This window comes from Chlamydotis macqueenii, chromosome 1 (assembly GCF_036417535.1).
Source record: "Chlamydotis macqueenii isolate bChlMac1 chromosome 1, bChlMac1.mat, whole genome shotgun sequence".
Classification (NCBI taxonomy): Eukaryota; Metazoa; Chordata; class Aves; order Otidiformes; family Otididae; genus Chlamydotis; species Chlamydotis macqueenii.
This window is the reverse complement of record NC_141556.1, coordinates 70,788,485-70,801,708: the sequence shown is the minus strand read 5'-3', so window position 1 is coordinate 70,801,708 and position 13,224 is coordinate 70,788,485. Positions and strand designations below refer to the sequence as shown.

Below are 13,224 nucleotides of genomic sequence, written 5' to 3'. Positions count from 1 at the left end.
CTCTGAAAACTGTAAGTTCTTTGGTGTCAGAGTTCTTGCTTTAGACTTGTAATAGATAAAAAAAATATGTTTCAAAATTATTTTATGGAGCAATCTATTGCTATTTAAGTTTAAGCTTCAGCGTTTCTAGGCTTTGTGTCTGAATCACAGTTTCTTTAGAAACAAGCCAGAGAAGTAAACCAAAACTTGACAGCAACATTCAGAGATTTTTATTTTTTTCCTTTTTTCTTTTTTTTTTTTTTTTCCCTGGAGGTAATCTTGGAATCTATGTTTATTCATACTGATTATATCCTATTGTGCATCTACTTTGGGATGTAGGAGTTCTCATGTACTAAACAGATCTGAAGAGGTAAAATGTGAGCAGTTATGTGGAGAAATAGAAACAAACAGCAGAGCCTATGTCTCAAAAAAAGCCATAGAGGCACTGAGAGCTCTATTTAGAGAAGCAGGCCTGTTTTACCACTGCCTTGTAACACGTATATTTATTTGTGTGTGTGCAAAATAAATGCAGAATGCTCCTCCTTCTTAGCTGGGAGTATTTTGAACAGGTGTTGGTGATCTTAATGAGCTCCACAAAGTGGACAAACTGATCTGGGGAATCTGCAGACTTCTCTGTGGGTAAGGTAGCAGGAGCATTATAAAGGACTATTATGTTTGGCTCTTCCTAATTTCTTTTCAAGCTGGTGACGGCTTTTGGTTGATATAATCATCATCTGTGCCCCTGCCGCTTATGATGCGTTGCAGCTATGGTGCAATATCTGCCTAGAGAAACAATTCTGATTGAGGTTGCTTTTGGATTGCTTTTTTTTCTTTGCTAATATATTCAACTTGCTTTCTTTTAAAATTTGCTTTTCTAACTGAAATGTACTAGCGTTACTTATTTTTATAATTAATGCTATTTTTATAATTAATTTCAACCAAAAATATCAAGAAATGTAATAATGATTAGATACTGTTAATTTTAGGAAAAAAAAAACCCCTTCTCTATCTTTGCTTGCAGTTTTTCACTTGTTGCATAATTAAAGTATCAGATTATTTTAACCAAATTATTTTCTAGATCTATTATTTGAATTCTGCTGAAAATGTTAGCTTTCCTCCGTATTTAAACCTTTATCTTTAACATACAGATGGTTGCTTGTACTGTATTGAATTAATATAATTTAATGGCTAATATAAGTCTAGGGAAAAATCATGTGCACCCTCAAATTGACCAATTAAATAAACAGATTAAGTTCCCAAGTGTTGCTAAATTCAGAAGCTGAGACATTGATATATCTTTTTTTTAATACTCTTTGGATCCTATATGTAATGTCACAGAAATGACAGGTGCCCTAAGAAATTGTAGTAGTGAAGTGTGGAATTCAAAGTGAGAGTCTTACCGGTTTGCTAATTACAGTGGAAAAGAACAGAAGTATACTGGTAACTTAAGCTGCTATACACAGTTCTACTCCAAAAAGACAAGTGTGCCTGGGGCAGAGAGAAGAGATATGCAAGAGAGGCAACTTTTGAACCGCACTGCTGATAAGCAGCAAAGACTTTTCCCTGGGAGAAGCAACCATGGTGGAAATCTATCTCAGTCTGAGAAGAAGCTCCAAGAGGCTGTTTGTGTACTGCTGGTGGAGCTATGCGAGAGATTCACGTTCTTTGGCATTGTCTGCAACATGATCCTCTTCTGCACTGTCAAACTCGGCTATCCCAACTACCAGGCGGCTATAGTCAATATGTGCTTTGTAGGCACCTCCATGTTGACGCCGGTACTGGTTGGCTGGCTTGCCGAATGCCTTGTTGGGAGGATCAAGCTCGTGTGCATCTGCATGTTTCTGCACTTCCTAGGTAGGTGACACTGGTGACTATTTCATGTTGTAGTAATTCTGTTGCAGAAATGCATTATCTAGCATTCTGTTTGAAATGTAACTATTTTCTCTAACCTTGTGACCACCTTCTCTAACAGCTAGTTACTTAGTTTCTCCTCTGCAAAATGCACTGCAATATTTTTGCCTGTATACTTTTGTGAGGCAGTGCTTTGAACAAGACTAAGGAACATTTGCATGTTCATTTTGGGGGTAGTTGGTGCACAAACTTAACTCCTCTGAAGTGCCTTGGCTGTTCAGAACATGGATGCTCAGCTCCTGAAATTGGTCCTTTTAAGAGGCATCTAAGGCTATTAAAGTTTGGGGCAAATGTGGGGCTCTAGTCAGAGAGATAGTTTGAGGGAGAGTTTGGAAACTGTTTCCCAGCTGTTGGTACTAAGATTTTATTGCATGTTGTATTGGATGTTGTATTTGGGCAAGAGGGAAAGGTGTATTTAAGCACATACCTGTATAAACAAATTTTGCCTTAAGTAGAGAGGCTGTGTTCTAATACTTGTATTGAGAGCTTGCTTCCTGTTAGTACATTCTGAATCTTCCCCATGCGTTAGTCTGGACATCTTTTATACAAAAGCACTGTTCAAACTAAGTGTGACTGTTCTGTAGCAATTAGTGCATCTCACAACTGATGGTTATTCTGTCAACTTAAACCAAGTCAATAGGAATACTTTTTACTTGGACCAGTTGTTGAGCATAGGCAAGTCTGATTTCTGCAATAGCCAGCCATGTGTTATTTAGACATGCAACAAAGTAAGGAAAAATCAGAGTTGTTGCTGAAATGTTCTTGAACTGATTGCAGAACCATTGTGCAAGCAGTCTGGAGAAATAATTGCTATTGTGTTCCACTGTTTCTCCCATGGGCTTCTTGTTTGGAAACTCCTTCTGCCACTTGTCCTTTCAATACATATCTTAAAGTAGAAGACTAGTGACGCAAACAGAATTTGATGTATTTGTGTATTGTTTTAACATGAAATTTTTTTTTTTTTTTTTTTTTTTTTTTTTGGAGATAGATCATTAAACATTCCTGATGTGTTGGGGTTTGATGTACAATTGTAGTCTTAGTTGTGGCCAATGTTGGCCTTGATGACACATCAATGTATTTTGAGTTTAGTCTCCAATTACAACTTGGAGAATCTATAGCTGATTAAATCTGAAAGACTTTGCAGACCAGAGGTGATAAATGCAGTTCATGGCAGTTCTTCTGTAGGTAAAGTTTCTGAAAATCCTGTATCTTCCATGAAGCTGCAGTAGAAAAAGAGAATTTTCCACAAAAGTTTTGTTAATTTATTTGTTAAATTATTGTTCTCATTACAATTCTGGGGTTTCAAGAAGATGCAAAAAAAGGCTACATTCCACCATGTGGTGGTTTTTTTTGGTTGATCAGTGGTTCATCAAGTGAAATGACATGTTTTAACAGGTGCCTTCTGGCAAGCAGAGAGCTACTGCCCTCTATGCGCAGGCAATGGGGAAGGCCAGTGAGAGGAGCTACATTTCCAGAGTGAGCTCTTCAGTTGATTGGAGAACCTGAAACCTTACAAGCATTTCAGAGGAAGACTGTTTTCTTGGAGGCCCCTAGTGGTCTTGTCTTACTGCATATAGTGAAATCCAGAAAGGTTGTGCCTATCTGCAGCGTTAAGACTCTCCCTCTTTGCACTCCTCTGTTGTGTATCTTTGATTTTTCATGTCTTTTCAACATAACTGCTTTAAAAAAATTATATAAATCTTATTCATCAGTCTGATTCTAATCCATTTCAAATGACAATTTTCTTTCCAATTCTAGGCACAGCCCTATTACCTGTTGTGGCATTCCCCTTTGAAGATATTTACATTGACAGACGACATATACTTCACACATTAACCAAAAGGGAGCAGAAAATTGTATTCTACTTTGCGCTATTCACAGCTAGTCTGGGAATAGGAGGCATAAGAGCTATAGTTTGTCCATTAAGTGCATACAACCTTGAGGACTGTGGACCGAAGGAACTTCTTTCTTTTTTCAACTGGTTGGTAACTTACTGTCAGCTAAATATGTGTTGGGGATCATTGCCTTGAAATTCACTGCTGACTTACAAGGCAGATTCTACAGGTGGTGGGTTTCATGTTTTGTTTCTAACTGAAAAATACATTTAGATTTTGGAAGTTTCCAAGAATTTCTTTAAAAAGTTTTCCTAGATTTTTTCCTTTTGCCAGGACCAGTAGGTGATTATCTATTTGGCCTCCTACAGAAATCTTCAGTTGTAATTAGAATGAACTGATTTGCCCAAATGCTCACAGACTTGATAGCCTAGATGCTGTTAGAACAACATATTCCATTGGGTTTTCTACCTTTAACATGGCTATCCCTTCAGGATATTTTGGTATTACTCCCTAACTAATAGTGGCAAAATTCAATGATCTATTAGAATTTACATCAGAGAAAATATTTAACAATGACAGGCGGCAGTTGAGTCTGCTAATTTGTTGGAACTAGAGACTGCTCATGGTCTCTAACTGCAAAGCTCAGTGATAGGGATCTGCTGTATTGTTTCAGCTCTGTTCCTGTGAAGTTTTGGCATCAGATAAACCACTTGATATTTGTGTATCAATCTGAATATTTCAAGGTTTTTAAGAAAACTTTGAGGAGAAATTACTCCTAAAATGGTTCTTAAAATTCAGGGTTTTTTTCATATTAACTATTTGTCTCAGTGTGTCAGAGAGGTCAGTTTTGATGGTATATTTGCCTTTATTTACTACTTCTGTAGCACTATACAAATTGCTATATATACATTCTCCTGTACCTTCTGGTTAAACTGTGGAGCAAGGATCAAAGATGTCACAGTGGGAACCTCCAGATTCCTGATTTGAGATAGAGTGAAATAAGTCCTAAACTGCCCCCTTTCTCTTCTTTTCATGTACCTGCACTGTTCTTGAAATAAAAACTGAGCACATTTGCATATTGACAATGCAATGCTGAAGAATCAATGGAGATCTTAGTGAATCAGCTCTCTCTTCCTTTGGGAATGGCTTTCGTGGCTATTCTTTTTTCCCTCCAATTATGTTAATATCAAAGAGTTTTGAACTAAATCCAAACTTCAGTGAATAAAGCACCTTTAGCAAAGGTAGATGAGACTGTTTAGTTCCTTAGAGCAGATTCTGCCTCCTTGACCTGCCTATAGGAGAGAAAAAAAAAATCTTTTCTTTTTAGTCTATTCTGAGTTTTAATCCTTAATTAGCAACATTATTTTGATTAAATATGACTCTAGGGGATTAAGACTGGAGAGCAATCGGTTGTTCTGAAAGATAGCTCTAGAGAATTTATTGTACTGTGGTCTTAGCCATTCAGAACTGTGCTTAATCAAAGTGACATTTCTCAGCGTTGATTACAAAGGAGATGTAATAAGAATAAAAAGTTCCTTGGAGGAATCCAAATGGGTCAGTTCTTGGGATTTTGGAAATATCAAGAAAGGCACATGTGCGATTAAAAAAAAATTAATTTTTTTACAGTGACATCCAAGGAGGGACTATTTGATTACGATCTCAAGATTTTAAAAATGGAGATTTCATTCTTGGCTTTCTTAATATCTTTAAAACCTCTCAGAATATCATCATTTTCTCTTGGTAACTGCTTGTCACAGGACTGAATTTTAAAATAATATAAAATGAGATGGTTGCATACTCTTGGTGAGTTTAAGTCTGTGTTCTTAGACGAGTTCTGTTTTAACAATTAGAATCATTGGGTTAGAGACTGGGTTAAAAGACCTTGTAATTACCTATTGTCTAATTCAATCCTTGAGGGCTTGGTTCTAACCCATAGTTTGAACTATTTTATTTATTTTTAAATAAACAGAATATACCAATGTTAAGTGAAGAAGGGACTTGGATTCTGCTGGATGAAATTTCCCTAAGGACTTCTACTTTTCTAAGTTTGAGGTTATAGCCTAGTACTTTTTTTTTGCAGCAGAAAATGTAAATTCTGTCTATGGGAGCAGAGAATGAGAGTAGAGTATAATCCAGACTAGGGGTGAGAGTTAGCAGTGTTGTGCCTTGTTTTACTGATATCCTGTAAAAAAAAAAATGCAGAGAACCTGGGACTACTGGTATTTCACTTCCCTCCCTCTCTTCTAAATAATTTTTCTTTCCATATACTGCAGATCAGTTTCTGTTGTTATCTTGGACTCACTTTACTTTGACTTTTTAGAATGTTTTTCTACTGGTTTGGGTCCCAAACCGTGCCCCACACCCCCCCCCACCCCCCCCTCCCCCTTGCAGAGAACTCCTTAGCAATTCTGGAAAAAAATCTACCTCCTCCAACAAAGCTGTAGTACAGAAAACTATATAGCTTGGATACTGGTCCATACATGGAATATCTGGGTCTGAGTTTGGACAAATCAAAACTTAAATTGTGAGAGCAGGGCATGATTAAAAAATAAAGCTAAATAATATTTCAAGTGACAGGAGATCTTCTGGGTCTTCAAAATTAATCTAAAAAGTGAAAAAAAGGTCAACTTTTTATATAATTTTCTTGTGTTTTACTTGATCTCTGATTCATCTCAACCATTACATTAATTAAAACCTTTTTTTCAATTCTGTATACACATAAACAATACTTTTAAATAAGAAGTCCCTGGATGCTACTTCTTTAAAGTTATCACAATGAATACATTTCTGTAAAATGTTATAATAAGATTATTATGTTTTTATGGACTGTCACGATAACATTTAGGTTTGTATCTGGAATGCATTCTTGAAATGAAGCCCCAAGCTGGCGCTTGGCATTCATTGTGAGGAGACCTCAGTGCTGAAGTTCTAGGAAGGAGCTGTTCCCTGCAAAGTTGGGCATGATATTCAGCATGATGTATTTAATTAATTCAGCTATGCCCTACTGGGATCTTTGAGACACTTTACAAAATGCAAGTCCAAATATTGCCATATTAGATAGCTGTGGTATGTGAGCTAGCAAGATGTGTTTCTGTTTGTGTAGATTCTGATCTGCTGCTGTCAGTATGATATGAGCAAATCTCAAAATTCTGATGTGTGCATTGAGGTTAGTTTATCTTTCTTGTCATAAGGATTGCTAAACATGTAGGGTTTTTTTTCCTTCTTCTGCAAGAGGACAGGAGCTTTACATTTCAGTTTTACAGCACTTTGCTATATGGTGGTGAAAAACACTCTCCTGTACTCAAGAATTTTCTTTGGATCTTCCTACTTCCAGTGAAACAGTTGTAGAGTCATGAAGACTAGTTGTAGAGTCATTTCAGGACTTCAGGTAGCTCAGGCACTCTTCAGAAAGTTTAGTAAGCAGATGCTGAAACTCCTAATTTAAAAATTGTCAGTAAGGAATAGTTTCAAAACTTCTGAGAAGTTTTGGCTGACCCAGTTGTGTAACTATTTTGTGAAAAGCTTTAGCTGAATGGGGGTCAACATGTATGTGCACAAAAACCCTCTAACTCTACCATTGTCACAGAATAACATAATTCAAAAATGCCTGGGGATTGCATTCAGTGGAGAGGGAAAGCCCATGATTCTGGTGAGCAGCATCTCCTGAAAATGTGCATTACTTAAAGGAAACAGTAATTGGTTTGGAACTTGGGACAGGTTTTGGTGTGATTTCAGAAAAATGTGTGAAGCAGGAGAGCTCACTGCTGTACGTGTCCTTGCTGGTTCCAGGAGTGCTGCTGCTGCGTGGCTCTCAGCAGCACTGCATTTGCCCTGGTGGAGTACATCATTTTTCTTCTGCCACTTACCCCGAGTTCTGTGAGGCAAGCTGCATAAGCATGTTCCCGTGCCTATGGCTGCACAGCCCTGTGGTCATCTCCCATCCCTTATCAGGGTGGGAGGGTGTTGCTTTTGTAACTGAACAGACCTGAGTAGCATTATCAAGGTCCGCACTTCTGATATGATAAAGGTTTTGCTTTCTTAGCACTAGCTAGATGTGATGTAACGAGCAATGTCAGAGGATGTGGAAGGAGTAGAGCAGGCACTTCAGTACTCTAACTTGCAATATGACTATGGTTTGTCTTGGCAATTACGGCAGGCCACATAGAAATCACTCTAAATGAGTGAAATAGGGTTGAGGAAGTCTCCTAGGTGTCAAGAGAGACTTGCAACATTCCTCTTAGGATTTCCAGCTCAAAACATCTTGCTGTGATTACTGATACAGGGAGCTGTAATGTTAGGCTAATACCTTGCTCCTGCCCTACCTGCCCATTTGCAGTTGAGGAGGGATCAAACTGGAAAGCTTGGAAGTTGGGTTACTGAGGAGTATGTGGTCTTCTACAACATGTTAAGATTTTTTTTTTTTTAATTGTTGAGAAGGTAATTCTAGAAGAACTAGGAGACTTAAATACTCAAATACAAATAGCATACATGAGACAGAAGTGGCACCAGACAAGAAAGCAAGCTTTGCTTCCTAAAGCAATATATATTAAGCTGTACAACTATGTATCAATGTATATTTCACCTTTAAATGAAACCATTTTGCTAAGGTTCCAGTAAAGGTGAACAACTGTCCTCTTGCAGTTGCTTATAGAATGTAATCAGTGATATATTGAGGTAGTACTACTCCATTATTGATCCCTTTTCTTTATTTAGAATACAGTTGTCTTTGAAACCAACTTGGAACTTGGAAGTTTAGCCAAAGTCTAAATTCTGAACTTAACATTTCAGACGCTAAGTCTGCAAGCCAAAATCAAATCTGAAGCAAAAATTGCTGAATGACTGACTCTGATTTTTCAAATTAAGTATTATACTGATCCTTGACATTTAGTATTTATGGAAACTATGACTCCAACAAGGCAGGTCCTCCCTAAATCTGATCTCTCTGCTCTGAGATGCTGAATATTCATAGAGCCTACTCTGTAGCCTCAAACCAGTCTTTTGTGCTAGAGTTATGTTTTAAGGGAAAGCTTGGTTAAAGCTCTGCTGAAAGCAAAAAAAAAAACCAGCACAAGTGGCCTGAAGAACAGTTTGAGGGGAGCACTTTTAGAATTTAAAAGAAGTTAGAGGGATTGTAAGCGAAACACTTGTAGTTATGAATGATAGAGTAAAAATTGGTCAGTCATGTTGTGAGAAGAGGGCTATCCAATAGAACAATAAGCAATACATTTTGTTTCACTTCACTTATGTTTCACTTTAATAAATAGCTATGCAGTTAACTAACTTATCAGAAAAAGCTGAATTTTAAAGAACTCATTATTTAATGTGTTACGTAGGAATTGGAATCCAAGGAAAAAAAGTGTGGTGACAATATACTCCTAACTGTGCAAATATAAACTCATTTACTAAGATAAAGAAAATAAGTAGTTATCCTTTTGCATCCTGTCAGGAAACTGCATTGTTTGGGCATTTTTTATTTTTGGGTGTTGCTTGTTGCCGTCCTTATAATTTCTTAAAGCGCATTTATTGTGCTGTTATCAGGGGTTCCAAACTGTGGTAGGCCTATCACTAGTGGTATGCCATCTGCTTCCAAGAGTATGCAATTTTCATTTTAATATCTTCTGTGTATAGAAGGGGCTCAGCACTTACTTGGGAAGTACCTCTACTGCTAAAGGCAGTCTCAGAGCAAATTGTGTTGGGGAACCTCCTTATCAAGACATTTCCAGAAGCCAACAAAAATTCAAGCTGAGCCTTGCAGCTAATGGAAAAGCCATCCCTCCTGATAAATCAAATTATAATATTCCTTAAAGAAGGCATGGCTGAGTTAAGACATTTCTCTGTTAAGCTTAAAGTACGTGACGATTATATTACATACATAAAACTTATGTTATCAAATATTAAATGTGTAAATGGTAAATGTTGATGTATTTAATTAGTCCGATCCACAATAATATTTCCAGTACTAGATCGATAATTTGTTCAGCTCTACTGCCATATTTAATCAGGTACCTCTTGGAGCTGAGACATCCGAGTGAAATTTGATCTTAATTACTGAGTCAATGTGTGCATGGTACTGATGCTATCCATGTTTACCATACTTACCATGCACTTAATATTTTAATCTTTTGTAAAGGCCTTATATTATTCAGCCTCTCCACTTTTCTCCCCTGTCTGTGTGTACTAGGTTTTATTGGCTGGTTAACTTAAATTCAGCAGTTGTCTTTGTCAGCATTTCTTATATCCAGCAGTCTGTGGCCAGGAACCTTGGTTTTCTTATCCCATTTGTGTCCGCGCTTATGGCTATGATCACAATTCACATGGTGCGTGGTGAAATGATTTACAAGCCCAAAACAGGTAAGAAGCAACTATCTCTTAGGAAATATCTTTAGACATTATTTTTACAGAATACATCAACTTGTGTATCTAAACAAGTTCTTCCACAACACTGCTCTATTAGGTTGGAGATACTTGGGGTTTACCTTCGCAGGGTCTGTCTTTAAGAGAAGACATCTTCTGTGAAGACAGATGTGGAAATTCTGGATAGGTTGAAAAAATGAAAAGCAATCTCTGGTAAATTGATGTACATTTTCTGTCATGTCAAGACATGCATCAAAACATTTTGTCTGTGTAGGAAGAGGTATCATGTGCATGCTGCTGGTGGCCTTTATCAGGTTTAGTTCAAACCTATGTCCAAAGTGTTTTGGTCAGTTGAAGCAGAGTTTGTGCCTCTGCTAAGGCACCAAGCACACTTGTGTTTTCATAGAATGGTTAGGGTTGGAAAGGACCTTCAATGGTCATCTAGTCCAACCCCCCTGCAAGGAGCAGGACATCTTCAACTAGATCAGGTTTTCTCCCTTAAGTGTGCTTGATTGCTTTGCCTAAATTTGCACCTGGGCAGTCAAGCAGTGTGGTTAGTCTGCTAAACAGGAATATGCACTAGTAGCAAAGTAGTTTTATAATGCCTTTATCTTGCAGAACATCTGATGCCTATTGTTGTTTCAGTGTGATTGCTCCTACAACATCAAGTAGTTTCACACATTTGAAAATAACTAGAAATACTGAATAGCTTTAAATAGTTCCTGTGCAGGCTCTCCAGACATTTTAAAACAGAAGTTCTTACACTTCTGTAGCCTCCACAGTTGATACCTGAGCTCTTCAAAATCCTTTGGCCGCTACCTGTCTCCATTGACCAAGCACAGAAATGTAAGTGACTTGAGTAAGGCTGTAAATGCCCAAACCTTGTGGTTCTTTTTCCAATAGAACCCAGAAACTAAAAGCAAGTTATTATTTCAGTCTTTTTCTTATAAACAGAATCTAAGCAAAAACATATTAGCATTGAGGGAATGTGCATAAATCAAGTGGCTGGGAATATAATAGTGAGGACGTAACTAGAAAGGTTTATTCAAAACAAACAGAGATAAAGAAATGCATCCTCTTCACAGTGCCCCAAAAACCTCATGACAATATGCAGCTGAGGACTGCAAAGACTAACATCAAGTTAGATAGCTTCTTATGGAGAGAATGGTGGCTCTTTGTCTTACTGGAGCTCACTACAGTTTTTACAACCTGAGAACGTAAAAAGATACTTTAGTATCCACCCCTGACTTGGACTATTTCAGATGAACCAAATCTGTAGTTTATCATCTAACTAGTTTAATTCTACTAAGTGGAATGACGTAAATTTGTAGATTGTGTCTATCTTGGCCATCAGCAAAACTAGCAGAATATTTTTTGTATCAAGTGTTTTTCCTTATGAGTGTTGTTTATCATACATTTTCCAAGTCTTTGCAGAATGCCAGTCTCTACACCAATACCTGGAAAGTTTTCTACCTCCTTAGTTAAAAGATAATATACTTTGTACCTTCCAGTGAGATGATGAAATTGGAAATCCTTCAGAACTGTAATTCAAATCCATAGGTGACCTTAAATGATTTTTATATATGCTGCCTTTTTTATTTTAAGGTAACTCTTCAAATATGGATCATGCATTCAATTATGTTTAGCTGTCAAGCATGGACTTCATTTGCATTTCTTCCCATTGCTATAATTTTGAGCACTGGCAGGTTACTAGAGATGAGGAAAAAACGTGTATCTACTGTCTAGGGTGCAATGTAAGCTTTTTATTGTAATTAAGTAGCATAGATATTCATGATTAAATCAAGGTCAAAGTAGTAGAACATTAGAGCCAAGAGCTGAAGTATAAAGGAGAAGGAAAATAACTTTCTGAAAGTTGCAATTTAATAGCTATACAGATTTTTTTTTTCAAAGAAAACATTAGAAATACAAGTAAAGAGTGTATGATGTTGATCTATACAATGTGCACTGATATACATATTTATATTTTTAAATATGTCTTTTACTAGCTAATCAGATTTATAATCTGAAGAATTCACCACTGCGGAGTTCACCTCTTTTAAAGAAGCAGTGAGATACTTATTGTAACTACATCATTGACAAAATCATCTTGATCTATTAGGTCTATGTATCATTCAAGTTGCTTTTTTGAACTACAACTTCAAATAGCTTTATCTTCCTAGTTTACTAGATCTTATAATCTACTGGAATTCCATGACAAGAAAAACAGCTGAGTAATGTATTTGTCTGACTTGCCTCACAGAAAATAATGTTTCTTAGGTAGCTGACTGAAATTACGTTGAAGAGGGCCTCAGCTGATCCATTAGGAAAGGCAGAGAAATGTCAGGATTTGTTGTCTATTATAGTCTTTTTTTTCCAGTGACAGTAAGAAAGATCAGCCTGGCCAACATCTTCCGTTCCAAAAGAAAGGAGATGGCCATTACCATATTTTAGACTAGGTCAGATAAACCAGCACACAGACATGTTGTTTTGTTGAGCTATCTGCTGGTCTTGTCTTGGGGTATTTTCTGTATCTTCTGATTTCAACACTGACTTCGTTCAAACCGTTGTAGAGCAGTACCATCACATGACTGATTTTCATTCCTTCTTCATGAATATCCAACCTCAAGTGTAGGGTGAAGGAAAAGATTATCACTTCTCTAACCTAAACCATGTCATTACTAGCTCCGCCAATTATTTGAGCTGATACTGACTTTCGTGTTTCTTATGTTTGGTTTTTTTTTTTTACTTTTGAAGATAACTGCTTTGACAAGAGCCCCAAGTACAATTTGTTTTCTGGTTAGCTTCTTAATCAAGTCACTCTGGAAGTCTGCAGATTTTTCTTTTATTCTTCAGATTTGGACTTGAAATAGTCTAGATCCTAAACTTAAACATCACTTACAATGAGCTGTAACGATAGTTGCCTGATACAGTCATACAGAACAATAAAAAGTCTACCAACTCTCCATGTTTGCAAGCTTAGATATGCTATTTCACATTTTATTCAATAGTGCCAGCAGCCTACAGGTTCATGCTAACAGCTAGAGAGTTTTTAATGTTAATTACCTAATAAAATACCCTTTCTTAGTACTCTAGTGCAAGTGCTTCCAATAGGCATCAATGGATACTTCTAGAAAATAATTTCCAT

General features: G+C 36.9%; 1 protein-coding gene across 1 annotated transcript in view; it reads left to right on the top strand.

Moving 5' to 3' along the window:
- Positions 1–1,469: 1,469 nt before the first annotated feature.
- The window catches only part of SLC15A5 (solute carrier family 15 member 5), a 36,355-nt gene continuing 24,600 nt past the window's right edge, over positions 1,470–13,224 (top strand). Inside the window, exons 1-3 of the mRNA XM_086771094.1 lie at positions 1,470–1,833; positions 3,649–3,871; positions 9,907–10,076. Coding sequence (XP_086627220.1) covers positions 1,488–1,833; positions 3,649–3,871; positions 9,907–10,076 — 739 coding nt within the window. The 5' untranslated portion in view covers positions 1,470–1,487. The remainder of the gene's footprint in view (positions 1,834–3,648; positions 3,872–9,906; positions 10,077–13,224) is intronic.